This window comes from Xenopus tropicalis, chromosome 2, assembly GCF_000004195.4.
Source record: "Xenopus tropicalis strain Nigerian chromosome 2, UCB_Xtro_10.0, whole genome shotgun sequence".
NCBI classification, from domain to species: Eukaryota; Metazoa; Chordata; class Amphibia; order Anura; family Pipidae; genus Xenopus; species Xenopus tropicalis.
The window spans coordinates 179,524,462-179,546,722 of record NC_030678.2 but is presented as its reverse complement, the minus strand read 5'-3'; the positions used below and the strand labels follow the sequence as shown (position 1 = coordinate 179,546,722).

Genomic DNA, 22,261 nt, shown 5'->3' with positions numbered 1-22,261 from the left:
TAGGAACTCACCCCGGTACTCCCGCCAGGTGATCCATTACAGAATCTCTCTGATCTCTCAAGCCTGTAGATAACCTCTTACGAGGGGGGTCCCAGGACTAAGACCTTGCAGAACATGGCTGCATGCCCTTTTTATATTGCTTCACACCGCCACCTAGTGGTTGCTGCTGAACAACAGGGAAACTCCCTTTTCACACATAAACATCTAGGACCAACTTTAGGTGTCCAAATCCATAAGGCCACCCTCTGGTGCCTGTCTAAAGGGGAACCAACTAAAGGGGCCCAATTCTTTGAGGTCCCTACACTTGGTATCACTGAGATCCCAGCTGGAGGGATGAAACGTGACTGAGTGGGGAATTTACATGGTTACACCCCTTTTGGAGGGACAGGGATTAAAAAGGGTTAAAGAGGCATCTTCTTACTGGTCACAGCACTGGGGAGGGTGTGGAACCCCTTTGGGTAGAGATTTCAGCTGGGATACAGGTTACAAAGGAAATGATCATGGTGATTTGTACAAACCAGCCCCCCGTATAACTGAGGGGTATGAGGCCCAGCTACTGTTACACATGGGGGGCTTTACAGATACAGGCGGTGAGTTTTCACATTTAGTCTCACCGTGTCCAGACACCATGTGAGGGGGGGCACCGAAGATTGGGAAGGTATCAGGGGGCAGTAATTGTTATTCCATGGGGCTATTTATCTTGGGGTTGATCCAGTAGCCCAATAACTAATCAACTAGGAATCCCATTATTGAGCATTAGATGTCTGGACCCTCCCTGGGAACTTGCTCCTCGCCAAAAGGGTAAACACAGATACAAATAGAAGTTCAACTATTTGGTTAAAACTATTAGATGGGCAGTTATGAGAAATGTCCCCTTCTCCTCGGCATTATTAGCCTTTCCCTTCTATTGAGGGACAAGTGAGGGGCTCAGTTTGGGTCAACAGCCTCACATTGAGCATCAGACCAGAGACACATGAAGAACACAGAACCTCAAAGTTCACATCTTTATTTTTCACAGTATAAAAAGCAGAAAGAAAAAGGGAAATATCTATGCAGGAAATATAGAAAGAGACAGGTCTCCTCAGGGGTCTCAACTAAATGGAGATGCTGCACTCGATTTCCTCCGGATCCAGGTAATGGTACGTCAGCCTCTTGGTCTTGTTCCTCACCTTGATATCCTTAGAAATCTCAGATAACTTTTCCTTGAATTGCTCAATGCATTTCTTCGGCGCGTCTTCAACAAAGTTCACATTTTTGTATTTTCCCAAGGGTCTCTGGAAATACAACAAAGAATTCCAGATCAAACAAAGAAATGGGAGAAATACATGAAAATGCTTTATAAAAATAATAAGGGTAACAAGATAATGTGCTGATCATGAAAAACAGAACTGTGACCAATGTATTGAGAACTGTAATCAGTAGTTGTTGTAGGGTTTTTATTCCAAGTTCCCCTTGGAGGTCGAATGTTTAGCCCATAACAAGGTTACAGATATATAGAAACATTGGGGTAACAGTCACCCCGCTATAGTTCCAGGGGTACCCAGGGCACAAATAAGCACTCACCCCAAATCCCCCCCTAACTGGCCTTCAGGCTGGGCCCCCTTAGCCCATAACAAGGTTACAGATATATAGAAACATTGGGGTAACAGTCACCCCGCTATAGTTCCAGGGGTACCCAGGGCACAAATAAGCACTCACCCCAAATCCCCCCCTAACTGGCCTTCAGGCTGGGCCCCCTTAGCCCATAACAAGGTTACAGATATATAGAAACATTGGGGTAACAGTCACCCCGCTATAGTTCCAGGGGTATCCAGGGCACAAATAAGCACTCACCCCAAATCCCCCCCTAACTGGCCTTCAGGCTGGGCCCCCTTAGCCCATAACAAGGTTACAGATATATAGAAACATTGGGGTAACAGTCACCCCGCTATAGTTCCAGGGGTACCCAGGGCACAAGCACTCACCCCAAATCCCCCCCTAACTGGCCTTCAGGCTGGGCCCCCTTAGCCCATAACAAGGTTACAGATATATAGAAACATTGGGGTAACAGTCACCCTGCTATAGTTCCAGGGGTACCCAGGGCACAAATAAGCACTCACCCCAAATCCCCCTCTAACTGGCCTTCAGGCTGGGCCCCCTTAGCCCATAACAAGGTTACAGATATATAGAAACATTGGGGTAACAGTCACCCCGCTATAGTTCCAGGGGTACCCAGGGCACAAATAAGCACTCACCCCAAATCCCCCCCTAACTGGCCTTCAGGCTGGGCCCCCTTAGCCCATAACAAGGTTACAGATATATAGAAACATTGGGGTAACAGTCACCCCGCTATAGTTCCAGGGGTACCCAGGGCACAAATAAGCACTCACCCCAAATCCCCCCCTAACTGGCCTTCAGGCTGGGCCCCCTTAGCCCATAACAAGGTTACAGATATATAGAAACATTGGGGTAACAGTCACCCTGCTATAGTTCCAGGGGTACCCAGGGCACAAATAAGCACCCCAAATCCCCCCCTAACTGGCCTTCAGGCTGGGCCCCCTTAGCCCATAACAAGGTTACAGATATATAGAAACATTGGGGTAACAGTCACCCTGCTATAGTTCCAGGGGTACCCAGGGCACAAATAAGCAGTCACCCCAAATCCCCCCCTAACTGGCCCTCAGGCTGGGCCCCCTTAGCCCATAACAAGGTGTGATAGTTATAGACTTGGGGAGGTCCAACTTGGTATTCAGGCCACTAAAGAACCATCATTTGGCCAACATGTCCTTGCCAGCGGCCATTATAACAGACCGCTAATGGCTCCTCTCTCCAGTTTTGTATCTTTAAACAAATGCAGCAGAGTCACCAAATACTCACCTGATCGAGTGGCTCCTTACTAAGGAGGCTGACAGCCACCATGGCTGTAGCGGTGGTGTTTATGGCTGGTAACGTCTCCAGGATACTCTGGTAGGTGGTGGTGCCCTTAGTGGTGGGGGGAGGTTTCCTCATGGTGGAAGGACCATTGGGCATCCAGGAGAAGAAGTCAAACTGTAGGACAAGGAAGGGAAGGGTCAGACCCACACTTGTGGCCACACAACAGTAGCCTTTATAGAAGCACTTACAATAACCTTATATTTTACAACAGGGGGTACATTATAATTAGAATTTCCACAGTGGGTGCATAGGTGCCACTTACCTGCCCACTGTTGACAGCTGCGTGCTGAGCAGAACATGTGAACATCACCATCGTCAGGTATTTGATCAGCTCCACCCGGGTGGCAAAGGATGATGGGATTCCTGGGGGAGCAATGAGAATAAGAAAACATATTTGCTATCATCGGAGCAGTTTGTATTTCTATGTTTAAAGGGATATTGTTTATATTAAACATTTTTAAAGACACACTGCTTACTGGTCTATTACCAGTCTATGGGGAATTCTGCTGGTCATGGTGCTACATGGGCTCACAAACGACTGAATAGTCCTGTATATCTGTGCCCTCTCCAACCTGAGCTGCTCTGTGAGGGTCCCACCCAATATCATGGCACCTCTATAGCAGAAGGTTCTGATTTGTTCCTACAGCCTCTGACCAATATGGCGGCTACATGCAGTTGGAGTTTGTAAAGAGTTCTGGTTTCCAAACTGTAGGCAGAGGTTGGGGGGCTGAATGGAATTGGGGTGAGAATATCTCTATTTGTGATCATAGATACACATGAAAGTCCAACTTAAAGGTCAGTTAGGGTGAGATTTGCTGATGTATTTGCCTGGAACTATGGCTGAATGATGGATACATCAACATTTTCCTCTGTATCTAACCATTTAATGAGTTTATGTGTTCCTGGCCATAGACTAGACCAGTGATCCCCAACCTTTTTTACCTGTGAGCAACATTTATATGTAAAAAGACTTGGGGAGCAACACAACTATAAAACATGTTCCTGGGGCTACCAAATAAGGACTGTGATTGGCTATTTGGTAGCCCCTATATGGACTGGCAGCCTGTTTGGCAGTACAACTTGTATTTATACAACCAAAACTTGCCCAAAAACCAGAAATTCAAAAATGAGCTCCTGCTTTGAGGCCACTGGGAGTGACACCCAAGGAGTTGGAGAACATGTTGCTCAAGAGCCACTGGTTGGGGATCACCGGACTAGACCTTCAAGGCAACCGCAAAAAGTCTGACAATGATGGCTGTAGATCAACTTTCTAAATGTGTGAATAAATAGGGGCTAAACCTACATTCCTGCTAGATACCCTAGGTCTTTCTAAAGACAAGTCTTCCTCTTTATTTCCCAATTATGGGCCGTACCTGAGTTTTTATTGGACAGGAAGCCTTCCTGGAAGATCTCTGCCACCCAAGCCTGAAGTTCTGGATCTTCAGAGACGGTTTCATCACTCGGGTAATAGTAATGAATAATGTCCGACGCAAAGCTGGGGGAGGAACCATATTGTTAGGGCAACAAATAGGTAACTCATTTTGGTTTACATCACAAGTAAATTCTCAGGGTGGTTCTGGGGGGCCTGGTGCCCAACTTCTACTCCCAGATTCTGTATATACTTTTAAAATATTCTTTATATATAATCTAGATGAGCTGAGCCCTACCAGTTGTCCAAAACGTTCCCTCTCTATTGTGGCACCTCCTGCTGTTTGTGCCATTAGGACTACAGCCAATCATAAGCTGAGTTTTATTCACTATGTGATTGGTAACCCTAACCTTTATACACTACAACCCTAACTGCAACCCCAACCTCAACACTAACACTATAAAAACTCGTTTGAAATCTACGGGGAAAAACTAGAACTGCATTGAGAGAAAAGTTGTCTTCTTCTCAAATTGAATGTCACCCATATGTTTTCATATGATAAATTATTAAATAACGTTTTCTCATGAAATCGAGTATGGCCTCTAGTCTTCAATGGGGGTTTTAGGTGATAAACCTTGAGATAAGTTCCTCTCAAGGAATCGAGTATGGCCTCTAGAATTCAATGGGGTTTTCAGGTGATAAACCTTGAGATAAGCTCTTCTCATGGAATCGAGTCTGGCCTCTAGACTTCAATGGGGTTTTTTGGTGATAAACCTTGAGATAAGTTCTTCTGATGGAATCGAGTCTGGCCTCTAGACTTCAATGGGGTTTTTTGGTGATAAACCTTGAGATAAGTTCTTCTCATGGAATCAAGTCTGGCCCATCATTACATAAATACCCTTATATCAAAGCAAATAAAGTGACTGGGCACCTTTCCATGGCTCTCCAGATCCTCATCCCGTCTTCTCTGTAGAAATAATTGGGAATGGACTCAACACCTCTTGCCTGAATATCATCAGGGAGACAGAGGGCGCTGTAGGTCAGACTCTCCACGGCTCTTGCAAGTAGCACCGGAACTCCCCCATTCCCAGTCACCACAGCCTGGGGCAGATTCACATGGGAACAGTTAGGGGCAAATTGTGCATTTCACTCATTCTGTGTAACTTTGTTATCACATGGTCCCAAAGGGAAATGATAAGATTGAATAAGAGAGGCTCCTCCCACATATTGCACACATGACTTTATTGACCACCTATGAAATTCAAAATGCCCTTTTCATATTAAGTTCTAATGCTTTATAATATAAATGCATAGGAGGCCTAAGGGAGCTACTTTTGGGAAAGTCTGACTATGTCCCATAGGTTTCTGTAGCATTTGTTGAACCCCCAATCCCTTATTTTAGGTTTAAACATGGCAAAATTGCACCCCGTTGGACCTGCACCCATTTGGCCTTGCACCCCACTGTCGTCTCTGAAATACAGTAGATGAGTGAAAGCTGTGATTGTTAAGGGGACCATATGATTGGTGGGACAGTTGCGGGGGCACTGGGATCGCTATGGAAACAATGTAACTGGTGACAGAATAAATACAAAATGGTGGCCAATAATTTGCAGATACCGACGTCTGATTGGTTGGTTTCAAAACATTCATTCCTCACTCTCGGAATATCCGACTCCCTATATTGCCCAGGGGAATCCACTCACCTGATCAAAGAGGCCATTTGGGCCAATGAGAGTCTGCCGGGCGAGGGTATTAATCTCCAGGGTGTAACGGAGATGCGGGTGGATGAGCTGAAAATTAGAAAACACAACAATTGACCCCCCTGTGATACTAAGGGTCCAGTTTTCACTTCATTTTTTTTACTATTTACATATTTATAGGATAATTTGGGGTTCCCTTTACCCCTAGCTGCAATACCCCTTCCCATCTCTATTTTAGCTGCCTGACAGTGTTTTTGCTGCTTTATTGCCCCCTTGTACCTGCCCCAGATAACTTGAATACCCTAAAAGCACATATGTTCTTCCCAACCCCGACACTAACACTTTTATCCAACCATAAAGCTTCGGCTTAGCTCCGCCTGTATACTTGCTAAGCAACATTATAAAGATATTCCATTTCCCTTCTGGGTTTAACCCTATGAGGAGCCTTTCCCAGTGACAACCTCAAGACAAGATAAAGTACCTTTCATTGTAGGGGCCTCATGTTGGCCAATAAGAAATACTGATTTATTCAGTATCACCATAAATCAATAAAAAGAAGAGTGGGGTTGATGAGATGGGGGTTGATCAGCAACTCAGTGCACTCCCTGTTCACATGACACATCGCTACTCCTGCCCATCCCTAGTGCCATCCCCGTTGGACAAGAAGTGGATTTGGTTTTGGTTGAACACCAAACTTAGTCCACATTCTGCAAAAAGCTCAGGATTTGGCCAAATCCCGTATCAAATATGGGTTTATTTCTGAGGTGCAACATTTCTGTACCGGCTCCTTCTCTCACCTTATACACAGGGTGGCCCATGGGGAGGTGCCGGGTGGTAGCGATGTTGAAGACCTCAGCGCACAGATGAGTGTGGAGTAAATGAAAGACAACCTCATGGACCTGAAACTCAGAGTTTCGCACCCAGATCTTGGCCAAAGTCCAGTCCCATTCGGGGTCAGTGGGCACAAAGATTGGGTTCTCCTCCCCGGGGGTTTGATTTAGCTGTAAGAAACAGAACAATACTGCCCCGGTTATCCCAATAGTTACCCTTAGCTACCTGTCTCTAGCAGTGCAATGGGTGGGTATTCCTCTTGCTCAGATTCTGATAGGAAGTTATTATTGTTGTTCAATGTACTGTTGGGTGGTTATTTCCTTATAGCTTATGATGATCATCATTATAGACTGTGAGGTGGGTATTTTGTTGCTGATGTGGCTACATCAGTATTTTGTAGGCCAATAGGTGGTCATCATATGCCCATAGGTCAACTCAAGCCAATAACTTGTTAAAGTGTTAATGTTGCCTCAAGGTTGTCTTAGACTCTAAAATCTTTTGTGGTTGGCGAATGCCAATATATGTCTGGCTCATGAATCTGATTGGTTAGTCCTAGTCTGTGACCGTTGGAAATGGTGGCTGTTCCTTCTCATGTTCTTACCTGTTTAATAAATTTAACTTTAAAATACTCAAGCTAAACCTCATGGTATGGATGGAGGATGTATGGAAGGATGCAGACTCACCTCGGAGGATATTTATCCTGCCTGTATAAGGTTAGCCATAGATGGTTGGAGGTTCCACAAGTTACTTGGCATGGACTGCAATTATATAGTGAATAAAGTGCCCCCTATTGTAACATATAGGGATATTATAAGCCCCCGAGGAGTTCCTTATAATATATAGTGAATAAAGTGCCCCCTATTGTAACATATAGGGATATTATAAGCCCCCGAGGAGTTCCTTATAATATATAGTGAATAAAGTGCCCCCTATTGTAACATATAGGGATATTATAAGTCACAGAGGAGTTCCTTATAATATATAGTGAATAAAGTACCCCGTATTGTAACATATAGGGATATTATAAGTCCCCGAGGAGTTCCTTATAATATATAGTGAATAAAGTGCCCCCTATTGTAACATATAGGGATATTATAAGTCACAGAGGAGTTCCTTATAATATATAGTGAATAAAGTACCCCGTATTGTAACATATAGGGATATTATAAGCCCCCGAGGAGTTCCTTATAATATATAGTGAATAAAGCACCCCCTATTGTAACATATAGGGATATTATAAGCCCCCGAGGAGTTCCTTATAATATATAGTGAATAAAGTGCCCCCTATTGTAACATATAGGGATATTATAAGCCCCCGAGGGGTTCCTTATAATATATAGTGAATAAAGTACCCCCTATTGTAACATATAGGGATATTATAAGTCCCCGAGGAGTTCCTTATAATATATAGTGAATAAAGTGCCCCCTATTGTAACATATAGGGATATTATAAGCCCCCGAGTAGTTCCTTATAATATATAGTGAATAAAGTACCCCCTATTGTAACATATAGGGATATTAAAAGCCCCCGAGGAGTTCCTTATAATATATAGTGAATAAAGTACCCCCTATTGTAACATATAGGGATATTATAAGCCCCCGAGGGGTTCCTTATAATATATAGTGAATAAAGTACCCCCTATTGTAACATATAGGGATATTATAAGCCCCCGAGGGGTTCCTTATAATATATAGTGAATAAAGTACCCCCTATTGTAACATATAGGGATATTAAAAGCCCCGAGGAGTTCCTAATAATATATAGTGAATAAAGTACCGTACCCCCTATTGTAACATATAGGGATATTATAAGCCCCCGAGGAGTTCCTTATAATATATAGTGAATAAAGTGCCCCCTATTGTAACATATAGGGATATTATAAGTCCCCGAGGAGTTCCTTATAATATATAGTGAATAAAGTGCCCCCTATTGTAGCATATAGGGATATTATAAGCCCCCGAGGAGTTCCTTATAATATATAGTGAATAAAGTGCCCCCTATTGTAACATATAGGGATTTTATAAGCCCCCGAGGAGTTCCTTATAATATATAGTGAATAAAGTGCCCCCTATTGTAACATATAGGGATATTATAAGCCCCCAAGGAGTTCCTTATAATATATAGTGAATAAAGTGCCCCCTATTGTAACATATAGGGATATTATAAGCCCCCGAGGAGTTCCTTATAATATATAGTGAATAAAGTGCCCCCTATTGTAACATATAGGGATATTATAAGCCCCCAAGGAGTTCCTTATAATATATAGTGAATAAAGTGCCCCCTATTGTAACATATAGGGATATTATAAGCCCCCGAGGAGTTCCTTATAATATATAGTGAATAAAGTACCCCCTATTGTAACATATAGGGATATTATAAGCCCCCGAGGAGTTCCTTATAATATATAGTGAATAAAGTACCCCCTATTGTAACATATAGGGATATTATAAGCCCCCGAGGAGTTCCTTATAATAAATAGTATACTCTATAGTATAGAGTAATTATCTTCTCTCAGTTTGATTCAGTCCAATGAGAAAAAAACAAACTACCCTAATGAATTCCAAAATTCCCCATATACTTCTTATTGGACTGAATGTGGCCCTTTGATCCTGTGCCATTTTATACCCCCCCAGATTACCCCTACACCCTCTGTAGGAGAAGCCACAAACATGCCAGGAAAGCTGCCCAAGATCCAATTCAGGAGAAGGAAAATATCTCCTAATCCTGTTCCAGTTTTTCCCATAGACTTTTTGTGTGAAAAACAGTGAGATACATTTTTTCTCATTAAATTGCACCCGGCTCTATGGGGAAATGTGGAATTTAATGAGAAGATAAGATTTTCTCATCAAACTGGATCGGTCCCTACGTGTGAATCCATTGACTAATGAGCTTTGTTCTCACCCATATTTACCTGGATTGCAATAGGAACTATGTAATTGTTTTTGGATTTCCAGAGCAGGCACATTGGGGCAGCGAGATATTGCCTTTCCCCATTAATAACATTCGTAGGGATCCCCTCAAGGATCTTGTAATCTGCCAGGAAGATGTTTCCGTTCTGTTGGAAGAGAAGGAGAAGAAATGAAGGTTCTGCCACCCAGTTTGGCCTTCTGAGAGGCTTTATAGGAAAAAAGAATTCAGAATTGAGCCCCAGTCTGTTATGTCTTTGCACCACTACCAAGTCCCAAGACCATGAGATTCCAAGGGCCTTAATCCCATAGAATATTGGAATGTTGCATTGTGAGATGGACTACCAACTGGTATGGACTGGGGTAGCCTTGTGGGCTTCACAGAGGTTTCCCTTTCTCATCTAGTAATCCCCCCCAGCAGCTGCACCCACGGCCTATAAACCTGATCTCAAGGGCAAGTTCAGAAGGGCCAATGAGAGACATGCAGAGATACTCATGGAAAGGTCTCATTGCTTGGTGGGAAGATTCAATGTGGGTCATGGGTTTAGGGCAAATTAAGAAGCATCTAAAGCAGTAGAGAAATAGCAACATCTGTGGGACCCCAAACTGGCCATGGTCTATGTCAGTAGATACACCGTCCAGTTCCACATTAGTTGATCCTAATAAATGTTTTCCCTAACTGTGTTTGCAATAAACTTGAGAACTTGGACTCCGTTGGCTAAAGGATCCAATTCCCATTCTGAGATCCATCTCAGTCAGTCTTTCCCAACTGAAATTCTAAATTTACTTTCTTGTTCCTCCTTGCTGGACAGATGGAGCTATCAGAGTAGGAAGTTGTGTCTCCTCCTCACTTCCTGTCACATTTCCTCATTTGGGCCAATGGGTTTAAAAAATAGAGTCATGATGTTTGGGTGTGGGGATCAATGGCTGAATAATTGGGGATGATATGAGGATCCTGAGGGGACATCATAGGAAAAATAAAAGGAACACACAGCGAGTGCATTAAACATGGCTTCCACTTTGTCACTTCCTGTCCAGCTTCCTGGTTCTACCAAGTCTACCGTTATAATAGGAATAGGTTTTAAAACACACCAACCCACAAGAACACCCATGTATTGGGCTGGTTTAAAAAAGGTTTAAAAAGTTTAAAAAAGGTTGCCGCCTTAGAAGGGGATGAGTTTGTTTACGAAGAGCTCATTGTCTCCATTAACCTGGTTAAAGGTGGAGAAAAGGGGGAGGTCAGGGAAAAAACATTTTACTTTATTAATAGTGATATCTATAGTGCTGGGGTAGAACAAAGGTGTAGGGAGGTACCTGCTGCCCCTTAGTCTGTGTGGTCAGGGCAGATAATTATGGGCAGATTGGGGCAGATGAAGGTCAGTAGGGGGCACCTACCTGCAGTTCCGCCTGGAGGGTTGTGGACTCCCCTAGAGTCGCAGACACGGTCAAATCATCAACAGGGAAATTATCGGGAATCCGGAGACATTTCTGGATCATCAGCGGGTTTAACCCATTCAGATACTGGTACCCAAAGAACGAGTCCTCCTTCCACAGCTCAGACACCAGATCTAGAGAGATCCCACCAGAAATCAGCTTTATTCTCTGTATCTTCTCTATATAATCTTTTATAAAGCCACGGTCTGACTGGGCCAGCCGGACACTGGAAAAAAAACGGGTGAATCCCGCCAACCCCGACCTGATCCCACTTGGCCTCTCTGCCCTGATCATGTCTATGTATGTGGGGTGGCAGCCCCAGTGGGTCCCACACCCCCAGTCCAACCCTGTATAAGGGGATCTGATCACTTACCAACAACTACTAAACTGGACTATCAAAAAGACCCCCAAATTGCTGTTTATTCCCCCCCCCCAAACAATGTACCTGAGATTTCTGTCCACTGGCAGCAAAAGACTCTCTTGATGTCGTTGATATCGGCCCAGGAGTCGGAGCACTGTAGGTAGCCTTTCAGCTTGGGCCCAATAGAACTGCACAGACAGGCAGAGAGGGTAAGGGCATTTATATGAAACACTGGGGCTGTTTTACAAACAGAGGGGCTAAACTGTACCCTGATACCCCCCTGCCCCACTCACTGCTGGAGTCTATACAGGAGATGGGACTGATACCCCCCTGCCCCACTCACTGCTGGAGTCTATACAGGAGATGGGACTGATACCCCCCTGCCCCACTCACTGCTGGAGTCTATACAGGAGATGGGACAGATACCCCCCTGCCCCACTCACTGCTGGAGTCTATACAGGGGATGGGACTGATACCCCCCTGCCCCACTCACTGCTGGAGTCTATACAGGGGATGGGACTGATACCCCCCTGCCCCACTCACTGCTGGAGTCTATACAGAAGATGGGACTGATACCCCCTGCCCCACTCACTGCTGGAGTCTATACAGGGGATGGGACTGATACCCCCCTGCCCCACTCACTGCTGGAGTCTATACAGGGGATGGGACTGATACCCCCCTGCCCACTCACTGCTGGAGTCTATACAGGAGATGGGACTGATACCCCCCTGCCCCACTCACTGCTGGAGTCTATACAGGAGATGGGACAGATACCCCCCTGCCCCACTCACTGCTGGAGTCTATACAGGGGATGGGACTGATACCCCCCTGCCCCACTCACTGCTGGAGTCTATACAGGAGATGGGACTGATACCCCCTGCCCCACTCACTGCTGGAGTCTATACAGAAGATGGGACTGATACCCCCTGCCCCACTCACTGCTGGAGTCTATACAGGAGATGGGACTGATACCCCCCTGCCCCACTCACTGCTGGAGTCTATACAGGAGATGGGACTGATACCCCCCTGCCCCACTCACTGCTGGAGTCTATACAGGAGATGGGACTGATACCCCCCTGCCCCACTCACTGCTGGAGTCTATACAGGGGATGGGACTGATACCCCCCTGCCCACTCACTGCTGGAGTCTATACAGGGGATGGGACTGATACCCCCCTGCCCCACTCACTGCTGGAGTCTATACAGGGGATGGGACTGATACCCCCCTGCCCCACTCACTGCTGGAGTCTATACAGGGGATGGGACTGATACCCCCCTGCCCCACTCACTGCTGGAGTCTATACAGAAGATGGGACTGATACCCCCCTGCCCCACTCACTGCTGGAGTCTATACAGGAGATGTGACTGATACCCCCCTGCCCCACTCACTGCTGGAGTCTATACAGGAGATGGGACTGATACCCCCTGCCCCACTCACTGCTGGAGTCTATACAGGGGATGGGACTGATACCCCCCTGCCCCACTCACTGCTGGAGTCTATACAGGGGATGGGACTGATACCCCCCTGCCCCACTCACTGCTGGAGTCTATACAGGGGATGGGACTGATACCCCCCTGCCCCACTCACTGCTGGAGTCTATACAGGAGATGGGACTGATACCCCCCTGCCCCACTCACTGCTGGAGTCTATACAGGGGATGGGACTGATACCCCCCTGCCCCACTCACTGCTGGAGTCTATACAGGGGATGGGACTGATACCCCCCTGCCCCACTCACTGCTGGAGTCTATACAGGGGATGGGACTGATACCCCCCTGCCCCACTCACTGCTGGAGTCTATACAGAAGATGGGACTGATACCCCCCTGCCCCACTCACTGCTGGAGTCTATACAGGAGATGGGACTGATACCCCCCTGCCCCACTCACTGCTGGAGTCTATACAGGGGATGGGACTGATACCCCCCTGCCCCACTCACTGCTGGAGTCTATACAGGGGATGGGACTGATACCCCCCTGCCCCACTCACTGCTGGAGTCTATACAGGGGATGGGACTGATACCCCCCTGCCCCACTCACTGCTGGAGTCTATACAGGGGATGGGACTGATACCCCCTGCCCCACTCACTGCTGGAGTCTATACAGGGGATGGGACTGATACCCCCTGCCCCACTCACTGCTGGAGTCTATACAGAGGATGGGACTGATACCCCCCTGCCCCACTCACTGCTGGAGTCTATACAGGGGATGGGACTGATACCCCCCTGCCCCACTCACTGCTGGAGTCTATACAGGGGATGGGACTGATACCCCCCTGCCCCACTCACTGCTGGAGTCTATACAGGAGATGGGACTGATACCCCCCTGCCCCACTCACTGCTGGAGTCTATACAGGGGATGGGACTGATACCCCCTGCCCCACTCACTGCTGGAGTCTATACAGGGGATGGGACTGATACCCCCCTGCCCCACTCACTGCTGGAGTCTATACAGGAGATGGGACTGATACCCCCCTGCCCCACTCACTGCTGGAGTCTATACAGGGGATGGGACTGATACCCCCCTGCCCCACTCACTGCTGGAGTCTATACAGGGATGGGACTGATACCCCCTGCCCCACTCACTGCTGGAGTCTATACAGGGGATGGGACTGATACCCCCTGCCCCACTCACTGCTGGAGTCTATACAGGGGATGGGACTGATACCCCCCTGCCCCACTCACTGCTGGAGTCTATACCAGGGATGGGACTGATACCCCCCTGCCCCACTCACTGCTGGAGTCTATACAGGAGATGGACTGATACCCCCCTGCCCCACTCACTGCTGGAGTCTATACAGGGGATGGGACTGATACCCCCCTGCCCCACTCACTGCTGGAGTCATATACAGGAGATGGGACTGATACCCCCCTGCCCCCACTCACTGCTGGAGTCTATACAGGGGATGGGACTGATACCCCCCTGCCCCACTCACTGCTGGAGTCTATACAGGGGATGGGACTGATACCCCCCTGCCCCACTCACTGCTGGAGTCTATACAGGAGATGGGACTGATACCCCCTGCCCCACTCACTGCTGGAGTCTATACAGGGATGTGACTGATCCCCCCTGCCCCACTCACTGCTGGAGTCTATACAGGAGATGGGACTGATACCCCCTGCCCCACTCACTGCTGGAGTCTATACAGGGATGGGACTGATACCCCCTGCCCCCACGGGTTAAGGGGGCTGACCCCTGCCCCACTCACTGCTGGAGTCTATACAGGGGATGGGACTGATACCCCCCTGCCCCACTCACTGCTGGAGTCTATACAGGGGATGGGACTGATACCCCCCTGCCCCACTCACTGCTGGAGTCTATACAGGAAGATGGGACTGATACCCCCCTGCCCCACTCACTGCTGGAGTCTATACAGGAGATGGGACTGATACCCCCCTGCCCCACTCACTGCTGGAGTCTATACAGGGGATGGGACTGATACCCCCTGCCCCACTCACTGCTGGAGTCTATACAGGGGATGGGACTGATACCCCCCTGCCCCACTCACTGCTGGAGTCTATACAGGGGATGGGACTGATACCCCCCTGCCCCACTCACTGCTGGAGTCTATACAGGGGATGGGACTGATACCCCCCTGCCCCACTCACTGCTGGAGTCTATACAGGGGATGGACTGATACCCCCTGCCCCACTCACTGCTGGAGTCTATACAGGGATGGACTGATACCCCCCTGCCCCACTCACTGCTGGAGTCTATACAGGGGATGGGACTGATACCCCCCTGCCCCACTCACTGCTGGAGTCTATACAGGGGATGGGACTGATACCCCCCTGCCCCACTCACTGCTGGAGTCTATACAGGGGATGGGACTGATACCCCCCTGCCCCACTCACTGCTGGAGTCTATACAGGGGATGGGACTGATACCCCCCTGCCCCACTCCACTGCTGGAGTCTATACAGGAGATGGGACTGATACCCCCTGCCCCACTCACTGCTGGAGTCTATACAGGAGATGGGACTGATACCCCCCTGCCCCACTCACTGCTGGAGTCTATACAGGAGATGGGACTGATACCCCCCTGCCCCACTCACTGCTGGAGTCTATACAGGAGGATGGGACTGATACCCCCCTGCCCCACTCACTGCTGGAGTCTATACAGGGGATGGGACTGATACCCCCCTGCCCCACTCACTGCTGGAGTCTATACAGGAGATGGACTGATACCCCCCTGCCCCACTCACTGCTGGAGTCTATACAGGGGATGGGACTGATACCCCCCTGCCCCACTCACTGCTGGAGTCTATACAGAAGGATGGGACTGATACCCCCTGCCCCACTCACTGCTGGAGTCTATACAGGGATGGGACTGATACCCCCCTGCCCCACTCACTGCTGGAGTCTATACAGAAGATGGGACTGATACCCCCTGCCACCACGCTGAGTATACAGGAGATGGACTGATACCCCCCTGCCCCACTCACTGCTGGAGTCTATACAGGGGATGGGGACTGATACCCCCCTGCCCCACTCACTGCTGGAGTCTATACAGGAGATGGGACTGATACCCCCCTGCCCCACTCACTGCTGGAGTCTATACAGGGGATGGGACTGATACCCCCCTGCCCCACTCACTGCTGGAGTCTATACAGAAGATGGGACTGATACCCCCTGCCCCACTCACTGCTGGAGTCTATACAGGAGATGGGACTGATACCCCCCTGCCCCACTCACTGCTGGAGTCTATACAGAAGATGGGACTGATACCCCCCTGCCCCACTCACTGCTGGAGTCTATACAGAAGATGGGACTGATACCCCCTGCCCCACTCACTGCTGGAGTCTATACAGGAGATGGGACTGATACCCCCCTGCCCCACTCACTGCTGGAGTCTATACAGGGGATGGGACTGATACCCCCCTGCCCCACTCACTGCTGGAGTCTATACAGGGGATGGGACTGATACCCCCCTGCCCCACTCACTGCTGGAGTCTATACAGGGGATGGGACTGATACCCCCCTGCCCCACTCACTGCTGGAGTCTATACAGGGGATGGGACTGATACCCCCCTGCCCCACTCACTGCTGGAGTCTATACAGGGGATGGGACTGATACCCCCCTGCCCCACTCACTGCTGGAGTCTATACAGAAGATGGGACTGATACCCCCCTGCCCCACTCACTGCTGGAGTCTATACAGGAGATGGGACTGATACCCCCCTGCCCCACTCACTGCTGGAGTCTATACAGGAGATGGGACTGATACCCCCCTAGCCCAATGGCCCTTACTAGTAGCCCTGGTTTCCTTGGTAGTTAAGGTGCAATTACCTGGTCAGATAATCGAAGCCAAAGCTGATTGTCTTCAGGAAGGAGAATCGATCATTGGGGGGCAGATCTTTAACATTGTCGGCGCTGATACAGCGAGGGGCCCCTTCAGCGTATATTTTCCACCTAAATACAAAATACAATTAATTTATAAAAAATATTCTTTTTTTAACTGTCAGCTCTACTTTCATCTAACTGTCAGCTCTGCTTCCTTCCTCTCATCTAACTGTCAGCTCTGCTTCCTTCCTCTCATCTAACTGTCAGCTCTGCTTGTGCCTCTGTAAGAGTGAGAGTTGATCATTTACTGGAAAGCGGATTCTCGGGTTAGTACTGTGAGTACAGAGAAATGGGTTGGACCCGGTGCCAGTCTGTCTCGGCCAATGCCGTGCCCCCGTCACTCACTCGTGTGTCTGTCTCTTTAGCTCCAGTTCCGCTGCTCTCTGCTTCTTTATGATGGGGCTGACACTCTCCGTCAGTATTACACCTGCAACACAGAGCGGCCATTTGTACTTTGGGCAAATTCATATTTCATGTAAATGTGCACCTTCTGTACTAATGGTACTTACTGTTCCCTGAAAGGCAATAGGGCTCATTTACTGCAACCCCAGGCAGAAGGGCACTAGGGGGCGCAACAGCAGCACTTCTGCCCAACATCTGCCCGCACTGAGCACCCTGTCCTTTCTGTTTGTAGTACGGTAGGGTATGACACAGGTAGGGGTAAGAAGGGGACAGGTGGGGGATGGGTGGGGCAGGTAGGGGACAGGTGGGGAGCAGGTAGGGTACAAGTGGGGAGCAGGTGGGGGACAGGAAGGGGACAGGTGGGGGGCAGGTGGGGAGCAGGTGGGGGACAGGAAGGGGACAGGTGGGGGGCAGGTGGGGAGCAGGTGCGGGACAGGAAGGGGACAGGTGGGGGGCAGGTGGGGAGCAGGTGCGGGACAGGAAGGGGACAGGTGGGGGGGCAGGTGGGGAGCAGGTGCGGGACAGGAAGGGGACAGGTGGAGGGCAGGTAGGGGGCAGTTGGGGGGCAGGAGGGGGACAGGTGGGGGACAGGAAGGGGACAGGTAGGAAACAGGTGGGGGACAGGAAGGGGACAGGTGGAGGGCAGGTACGGGGCAGGTGGGGGCAGTTGGGGGGCAGGAAGGGGACAGGTGGGGGACAGGAAGGGGACAGGTAGGAAACAGGTGAGGGACAGGTAGGGGACAGGTGGGGGGCAGGTGGGGACAGGAATGGGACAGGTGGGGGGCAGGTAGGGGGCAGGTGGGGGGCAGTTGGCGGGCAGGAAGGGGACAGGTGGGGGACAGGAAGGGGAAAGGTGGGGGACAGGTAGGGGGCAGGTGGGGGCAGTTGGGGGGCAGGAAGGGGACAGGTGGGGGACAGGAAGGGGACAGGTGGGGGGCAGGTGGGGAGCAGGTGGGGGACAGGAAGGGGACAGGTGGGGGGCAGGTGGGGAGCAGGTGGGGGACAGGAAGGGGACAGGTGGGGGGCAGGTGGGGAGCAGGTGCGGGACAGGAAGGGGACAGGTGGGGGGCAGGTGGGGAGCAGGTGCGGGACAGGAAGGGGACAGGTGGGGGGCAGGTGGGGAGCAGGTGCGGGACAGGAAGGGGACAGGTGGAGGGCAGGTAGGGGGCAGTTGGGGGCAGGAGGGGGACAGGTGGGGGACAGGAAGGGGACAGGTAGGAAACAGGTGGGGGACAGGAAGGGGACAGGTGGAGGGCAGGTACGGGGCAGGTGGGGGCAGTTGGGGAGCAGGAAGGGGACAGGTGGGGGACAGGAAGGGGACAGGTAGGAAACAGGTGAGGGACAGGTAGGGGACAGGTGGGGGGCAGGTGGGGGACAGGAATGGGACAGGTGGGGGGCAGGTAGGGGGCAGGTGGGGGCAGTTGGCGGGCAGGAAGGGGACAGGTGGGGGACAGGAAGGGGAAAGGTGGGGGACAGGTAGGGGGCAGGTGGGGGCAGTTGGGGGGCAGGAAGGGGACAGGTGGGGGACAGGAAGGGGACAGGTGTACAGGTATGGGAACTTTTATCCAGAAAGCTCTGAATTACCGGAAGGTGATCTCCCATAAACCCAACTTTAATCAAACTATTTAAATTTTAAAAATTAAAATTAAAAAAATGTCCTTTTTCTCTCTAATAATAAAACAGAACCTTGTACTTGATGGTAACTGAGCTGCTTGAATCCATATTGGAGACTAAACCCTTCTGTTGGGTTTATTTAATGTTTAAATGAATTTTAACAGACTTAATATATGCTGAGTAAATAACAGAAAGACCCCTTATCTGGAACCCCCCCCCCCCCCCCAGGTCCCAAGCATTCTGGATAACAGGTCCTATACCCATATACACAACATAACATTCACAATACATGCAGCTTAGTAATAAATCCAGATTCACATTACATGGTAGCATTGAATTCAGTGCAGTCTGCATCAGAATTTCCCAATCAGCCCTGTAGCATCAGATTCTGTGATATATCCCAGGCTATTGTGATACTAATATCTACAGTTAGTATTAGTGGGTGTATTTATAGTTTATGTATGTGAGTGTATAGATTGGTAGGTGTGGGTTAGGTGTGCTGGGTTTACTTGGATGGGTTGAACTTGATGGACTCTGGTCTTTTTTCAACCCTATGTAACTATGTAACTATGTAACTATCTGCTTGAGGATTCCCCCCCCCCCAGGCTTAGCGTCTCACTAGCAGCCCAGAGCTCACTGAGCACTGACACTCCTACCAGCGTTTTTAGCCATGTTCGTTTTTAGGGTTTAGTTCTCCTTTAAAGGGAAGCAGTTAAGGCTCATAATGCCCAATTGTTCACTTAAAAATATCTTCACTGTATGTGGGTGATTTAGGCAAAGGAGGGTCGTTGCCCTTGTATTTTAGCCCCTTTGAGCAGTTGTTGCCCCAGGATTCTGTAATTACTTTGTTCACGGTTGAACTTACCCTTTCCCTGCTGAATTTCAAAGGTTCCGTAGTCTGAGACCCACAAAAAAAGTGGGAATTCAGCCGTCTCTCCATTGGGGCAGGTCACTGTGATGGAGTTGCAGAACCAGTCGTCCTTGGGGAAATGTCGGAAAGGTTCCTTGTAGAGTCTCAACACCAGGATCTCCCCAATATCTTGCTCACATCTCACCTCATACACGTCTCTCTGTAACATCAACACAATAAATGTTCCCTCTCTGGGTCTCTAGATCAGTACCTGACTCTGTAGGTAAGGGGTAAGGGTAATAATGCCATCATTGGCCACCCCAGGGTGCTCATAGGGACACAAGTGAGAGACTGAGCAGAGGAGCCGCAGGAGATGCTCTCGGCATCAGTAAGTAACATGTTTGTCTGTCTGTCCGGCCCCGCCCAGTCAGGTGATTTATTTATATATATCAGTAATGGGAAATCTGCCAATATCATTTCATCCAAAAAAGTACATTCCTTTACTGCTCAGCGGAGCAATGTTACATGCACTAATCAGGGAGGGTATATTTCCCCTTTAAAGTAGAACTAAGTTCCCCACCCTATCATTTTAACTCTTAACATGGGTCCCTGATACATTTTCTCTCCATGCAGAATTAATGGGGGTCTGCGACTGCCACCTTTGGCCAATCACATGCAGTTATACACTGTTAGCCATTTCCTAACAATAGATAATAAATGGGCTCTTCACCTTTAAATGAACTTATATGATGATGTAGAGACTGCTATCCTGAGACAATTTGCCATTGGTCTTCATTTTCTTATTATTTTGATGTTTAAATCATCTAGCTTTATGTTAAGCGGTTTGGAATTTGCAGCAGCTATCTGGTTGCTAGGGTCCAATATAACTTAGCAACCAGGCAGGGGGTTGGAAAGAGAGAGACAGGACTATGAATAGAAGAGGGCCTAAAGAGAAATAAGTAATAGAAATAATAAACAATAACTAGGATGGGATTTTCAGCTGCCGGGGTCAGTGACCCCTATTTGAAAACTGCTAATAATTTAAAAACTAAAAAAATGAAGACCAATTGAAATTTTATTAAGAATAGGACAGTCTATTCCATACTAAAGGTTAACTACAATCTGGCTCCACTCCCATTCAGCAATAAGGTACTCACAGCGCCCGGAAGGAAATCTCTCCCCCAGTGATCCAGTGTGTGCTTCGGGCTCTCTCCCCCGGAACCAACCAGAACCACTGAGATGGTGTTTATGGTCCCAGCACAGAGTTCCTTGCCGGTCTCTATTTCTAATTTATAAGTCAGCATTTCTCTCACTTGTCTCTCCCTGGGTGCCTGTGGGTGGCTGTGGGTGGCTGTGGGTGGCTGTGGGTGCCTGTTGGTGGCTGTGGGTGCCTGTGGGTGGCTGTGTGTGCCTGTGGGTGGCTGTGGGTGCCTGTAGGTGCCTGTAGGTGGCTGTAGGTGCCTGTGGGTGCCTGTGGGTGCCTGTAGGTGGCTGTAGGTGCCTGTGGGTGCCTGTGGCTGCCTGTGGGTGGCTGCTCGCCATTATATAGAGATTTCAGCCCGTGAAAGTAGAAGTCCAGCCCCATGACCTCTTACTGTTACCCAAGTTCTCTAGAAAGTAGATTTTCCTCAGAAATTCACTCCATTAGTTGACACGTCACAGGCAATAAAAATCAATTATTTACCTTTCTGCTGTCTCTATAGATCTATAGAACTTCCACAGGATCTACAGAAGGCAATGATTCCACAGAAACGTACTAGTGCGTGCCAAGGTGTGTGTAAATACCTTTGTCTCTTATGTTTCCTGTGCGAGCGGAAATGTGAGTGTGCGACTCTCCCTGGTGCTGACACTGTGTGTAGCTGCAATGCTGGGGGGCACTTGGGGGCAATGAAATACTGAGAATACTGTGCCAAAAACTACTGGGGCCGATGTGTGATAAAATCTTGGGGCCTCTGTGCCATGAAATCCAGGGGGTGCAGCATTATTAAATGTCAGATCAACTTGGCATCAAGAAACATGGGGGAAACTGTGCCATGAAATGCTGAGGTAACCGTGCCATGAAATGCTGGGGTCACCATGCCATGAAATGCTGGGGTAACTGTGCCATAAAATGCTGGGTTAACTGTGCCATGAAATGCCGGGGTCACTGTGCCATGAAATGCTGGCGTAACCGTGCCATGAAATGCTGGGGTCACCGTGCCATGAAATGCTGGGGTCACTGTGCCATGAAATGCTGGGGTAACTGTGCCATGAAATGCTGGGGTCACTGTGCCATGAAATGCTGGCGTAACCGTGCCATGAAATGCTGGGGTCACCGTGCCATGAAATGCTGGGGTCACTGTGCCATGAAATGCTGGGGTAACTGTGCCATGAAATGCTGGGGTAACTGTGCCATGAAATGCTGGGTTAACTGTGCCATGAAATGCTGGGGTAACCGTGCCATGAAATGCTGGGGTCACTGTGCCATGAAATGCTGGGGTCACTATGCCATGAAATGCTGGGGTAACTGTGCCATGAAATGCTGGGGTCTCTGTGCCATGA

At 49.0% G+C, this 22,261-nt stretch overlaps 1 protein-coding gene across 1 annotated transcript; it reads right to left on the bottom strand.

Annotated features, from left to right (window-relative positions):
- Positions 1–1,004: 1,004 nt before the first annotated feature.
- LOC100496875 (hydroperoxide isomerase ALOXE3) lies at positions 1,005–21,040 on the bottom strand. Its single transcript, XM_018090237.2, has 14 exons — positions 20,878–21,040; positions 19,736–19,940; positions 17,200–17,281; positions 16,801–16,923; positions 11,600–11,703; positions 11,116–11,288; positions 9,726–9,869; positions 6,780–6,983; positions 5,986–6,072; positions 5,214–5,383; positions 4,287–4,408; positions 3,176–3,276; positions 2,857–3,027; positions 1,005–1,274 (listed from the first exon to the last, which is right to left on the bottom strand). Exons 1-14 carry the CDS (start codon positions 21,022–21,024, stop codon positions 1,095–1,097), a joined length of 2,013 nt encoding a protein of 670 aa, XP_017945726.2. The 5' UTR covers positions 21,025–21,040; the 3' UTR covers positions 1,005–1,094.
- Positions 21,041–22,261: the final 1,221 nt, after the last annotated feature.

Coding starts and splice junctions, on each gene's coding strand:
- LOC100496875 (XM_018090237.2), bottom strand. CDS start 21,024: ATGCTGACTTATAAATTAGAAATAGAGACCGGCAAGGAACTCTGTGCT. Junction 11,289..11,599: donor CCAGTGGACAGAAATCTCAG/GTACATTGTTTG, acceptor GGATCTCTCTAG/ATCTGGTGTCTGAGCTGTGG. Junction 3,277..4,286: donor CCTGTCCAATAAAAACTCAG/GTACGGCCCATA, acceptor TTGCTCCCCCAG/GAATCCCATCATCCTTTGCC.